This window comes from Bison bison, unplaced genomic scaffold, assembly GCF_000754665.1.
Source record: "Bison bison bison isolate TAMUID 2011002044 unplaced genomic scaffold, Bison_UMD1.0 scf7180017863711, whole genome shotgun sequence".
Classification (NCBI taxonomy): domain Eukaryota; kingdom Metazoa; phylum Chordata; class Mammalia; order Artiodactyla; family Bovidae; genus Bison; species Bison bison.
Window position 1 is genome coordinate 612 of NW_011494283.1, and position 4,502 is coordinate 5,113.

Consider the following 4,502-nt stretch of genomic DNA (forward strand, 5'->3'; position numbering starts at 1 on the left):
TGCTTATGTTACTTTCACAGGTTAGATGTGCATCATGGGAGGCTTTGAGTTTTCCAAAGGCTGCACGCCCTGACTTTAATATGCTTTAAGCTAGTAAAATCCTGTTTCTTTATGTGTTATGAACTTATAAAAGCTTCATCTTTGTATCAAAGATACAAAGATAAAAACTGGTAACTAAGAGCAAATATGTCCAGTTAAAATGGTAATTTTATTTTACTACCAAAAAGAAAGATTTGTCCGGTTTTCAATCAAATTTCAGATCGTCTCAATTTATAGTTTTATGTATAAAACTTGAAACCATTTTTAAGATTTTTAGTATCTTTCAACCATTTTTTATTTCTTTTAACAGTTTTCTTACTCTCATAATTTGAAAATTAAAAGTAACGTCACCAGTTATTCACATTTGCATCTAATAACTTCAAATATCTACTTTGAAGCAAATTCAAGATGTCATATTATTCCACTCTACTATTTAAAAACATACCTTGAAATGGCAAGCCCTTTTTTGAAGCAGAAAGCAATGCCATTTCGTACCTAAATATTTTATAAGCACTTAATGAAATATTAAGCTTCACATTTTTCCATCTCCCACTATATAAGATTGTTTGAGTCAGATCCAGATAAGATTTCTACATTTCATTGATTGTGATATCTCATGCCTTTATAATTAATAGGCTTTCTTCTTTTTTTTTTCCTCTTGTCATTCTGTTTGTTGGAGATGCAGTTCTTAAGCATATGCAGTAAATCTTTTTTTAGTATTTTTATCAAGTCAAATTTTTAACTTAGCTGCACGCACACACACACACACACATACACAGAAAGACCCAGTGTTACTGTGTATCATAGTGTTGGTAGGAGCGATAGAGGGGCAGGTTACCATATCTTGTGTTAACATATCCTCACTAGTTTGTCCCCTTTCCTTAAGTGATAGAAGAAATTCTGTTTTCTCTGTAGCATATTGGTAAAGTGTTCAAACACAAAGAATTGCAACAGCACCTTGTGGATGCCAAACTTCAGCAAACAGCACAACTTATAAAGGAAGCTGATAAAAAACATCGAAGAGAAAGAGAGTTTGTAAGTTGTATTTCTTAAAACAATTGTCTCTTCAAAACTGTTAACAAAGCCATTTAAAACTCTTAAACTCATTCAGCATTTTACATTGATACTGGGACAAGTAATTTGTTTTTTTTAACACTTTATATTGAGAAATGTTAGAATACATCTTTGTTTTTTATTCCTGATGAAATTTCCATATTAAAAAAAATGAATTGTTACACCAAGTTCAGTGAGTAGACCTGCACGTTTGATTTTTCTGTCTAGAATATTATATTGATTTTTAGATAGTGATAAGCAGGTTCAAGATTTGTACAAGTTATCAGCAAATTTGGGCCTGAGAGCTAGGAGCAATTAAATTTCACACCAAAAATCGGTCTCCTACATTTTGTTCCATTTTTTCTAAATAGGTAAATATTTGTTTAATTACTCTTGATATAACTTTCTGATGAAATTTAAGAGAATTCTTTATTTCCTAATCATAAGCTACTGTTCCCTGAATCTGTTTGGATTATTTTGTTTGTCATTAATTATGAACATAGTGAAGGTCTCATATTTATCATACATAAATTACATATGCTTACATAAGTTAAATTAATAAAGTGAAAACTGATTATAATAATGTGAACTGTTTCATCTATCTCTATGTTCAAGTAGGCTGAGCCCTAAAAGTAAGCATGGTGTGACATATGTATATGAACATTTCCTGTGTGTTCTTCCTTATGTTAACAATTCATATTTAATGTGAGTCTAGGGTTTACAGAGGTGCACTTTTTTACACCATGGACCTTATAAAACCCATAAACAATATCCATTATACAGCTGAAGAAACAGTTGCTATTTCCACTTTGGAGTATAAATTAGGAGCCTTCATGCACATAAACAACATGTGTACATACGTGAACCTAGTCTCTGGTTGGTTTAAGGCTCTATTAAGGCTAATCTGCATTTTGTGTGACATTAATTCAGAAATTCAAGGATTGAATTTCACATTGCCCAATATGCAAATTTACTGTATGATTTTCTTAAAAACAATAGTTCACTAACTATGTGCTCCTCTGTTCTACTTTTCAAAAAGGTAATAAGAAACCCAGTCGTGTTTTCATTGCTTTACTACATAGCCTGTCTACTTGCCTCTTCTTACCTGTCAAGCTGTAGGTGAGCTTTCTGAACAGTCTAGATAATAGATAAGATCAAGATTCCTTACTCTGTTTCTTACTTCAAGGTGTAGATATCTTAATTATTTTCACCTTTAACAGAACAATTTAACCCAGAGTTTTATAAACCTTTGTGTTCCTCTTAGGTGCTTTTTGTCCTTAAGAGGTTTATAGATGATTTCTCTTTCCTTGGTATTATTGAGGGTTTAACAGATCTGGGATAGAGGTAATTGACAATATAACAGGATGTTTCATTGATTGACCTATGATTCTTACTAGAATAATGAAAGGAAAGGCTATATATATAGTATTTGGTTTTCTGACATTTTTTTAGTCCTATGTGTAATTACTGTTAGTATTTTGCTAGAATGTTTCTCTTTTCTAGTTGTTAAAAGAAGCCACAGAATCAAGGCACAAATATGAGGAAATGAAACAGCAAGAAGTACAATTAAAACAGCAGGTAACGACAATAGAGGTTAGCAAAATTTTTGAGTCTCCTGGTTCCCACCCACAGCCAGAACTGAACTGAAAAACAGATCTTTTGTCCTCTTGAAATTTTTCTCTTCACATAAGGTGACTAATTTATCATGTTTTGAGTAGAGTTTTTCTCTGTAAGTCCTGTACTTACGCAAATTGGTATGTCTGATCAGACTGTTTTCATTGTCTTCCTTCTACTATCTAGATTTTTCACCAGTATCTTTTTAGTTTGTTCTATGAGGAAATCAACACAGGCAGAGTGTACATTTTTTTTTAAATATGTAGAGTTAATTTCACATCCAGGTGATGTTGTGCATTTATTCTTTTTAAAAAGAATTGGGATTCTCCTTGTTTTTCATTGTCCTCTGGTGTCTTTAAGTTGGTTGCTTTGTATGGAATAAAGAGAGCAGATGCTGCATCTTTGCTTTAAAGGAAAGACACAGGAAATATTGTGCCTTCCATCTCTGAAAGTTTTAGCAATGCCTCTCTAGTTTTGATAGAGAGGTGCAATTAGGTATTTATTTGATATATGCATGATTTACTTTCTTTTAAATTAAACTGATTACAGTCTGTTGAAAAAAATGCATTACCTGTTAAGACTTCATTTTATACTGTTTAAGCACTCTCAGTTTTAAAATACGCTAATATATTAAGACTGGCATGCATGCATTTTCATGGGCAGTCTTTGGGGATATTTTATAATGGTGTTATGAAAAAGTGAAAATGTTAGAGGTCTGTTGAATTTCCCACTGTCAGATTTAAGTACCTTATTTATTAGCCATATATACTAAGTGGTTCATACAAATGGAGGAGTAGATATAAAGAATGTGTGAAGAGTTTATATTTACTTTAGGACATGATCTTTAATGTGGATGTCATTGATAAGTTCTGCAGGTTAAATCACCAAGAGGAACTGTTTACCAACCTCACAGGGCATCTCTGGTTCTTGTATAATGTTAACAGTGCAGTTTATATTATCTGAGACTTAGTGTCCCTTTGGCTAGTCTTATCTAATCATTAGTTTGTTTTGTTTATTGTCACCTGCTTCCTAAGTGTGGCTTTGTTTCCCAAATGTTGGGCTCATTGTGTGCTCTTACTATGTCAGTTTTCAGCCCTTATTGATAATTTCATTGTCTTTACTGTTTTGTAATCTAGGCACATAATTTCAACTCTGTGATAATTACCAGTTGCTAACTACTTACAGTTGGCCAGCATTGAACTCAAGTAGGACAAAGTACTTGGATGTTCCATTTTTTATAATGGACCATGGCTAAAACTGCTATAACTTATAATCTCTGTCAAGTGTCATTGCATGACTCCTTCCAGTTCTATTTGATATATTTGAAAAGCATCACTAATGCTATCTCTTAGGCTCAATCTATTATTATTTTCTACTTTTCTTTAGCAGAACACTCAAATTTTCTGGACCTCTGTTTCCTCTTCCTGAAGATAATACATTTACATGGTCTCTGAAGTGTTTTTTCTTCATTCACATAAAATAACTAAGCACATGCTTTAGCCATTGTTTTCTCAGCTAGATGTTAATTATTTGAGGGTGAGTTTTGTAATTGATGTCTCTACCTCTTTTAGATTATCTTTTTCTCAGCCATACTCACATTAAATTTTTTGTTTCATCCAGACTATTCTTTGACTTCTGTTTTATCTTCCTGCCTAGTATAAGGAAAGACATAGCCTTGATAGCAAGCATTTATATAAGTTGTCCTATAAAAGGGTCATCTTTTTCCAAGGGCCTTTTTAAAAAACAAGTAGAAGGCTAGTGCATGACCTGTTACAGTCACATGAAATACATAGTGA

The 4,502-nt window shown here is 32.5% G+C and overlaps 1 protein-coding gene across 1 annotated transcript in view; it reads left to right on the top strand.

The window, feature by feature from the left end:
• Positions 1 to 954: 954 nt before the first annotated feature.
• Positions 955 to 4,502, top strand: part of LOC104983980 (gamma-taxilin-like) — a gene marked incomplete at its 5' end in the record, with an annotated part of 7,299 nt that continues 3,751 nt past the window's right edge. The window contains 2 exons of the mRNA XM_010833550.1: positions 955 to 1,074; positions 2,596 to 2,670. Coding sequence (XP_010831852.1) covers positions 955 to 1,074; positions 2,596 to 2,670 — 195 coding nt within the window. The remainder of the gene's footprint in view (positions 1,075 to 2,595; positions 2,671 to 4,502) is intronic.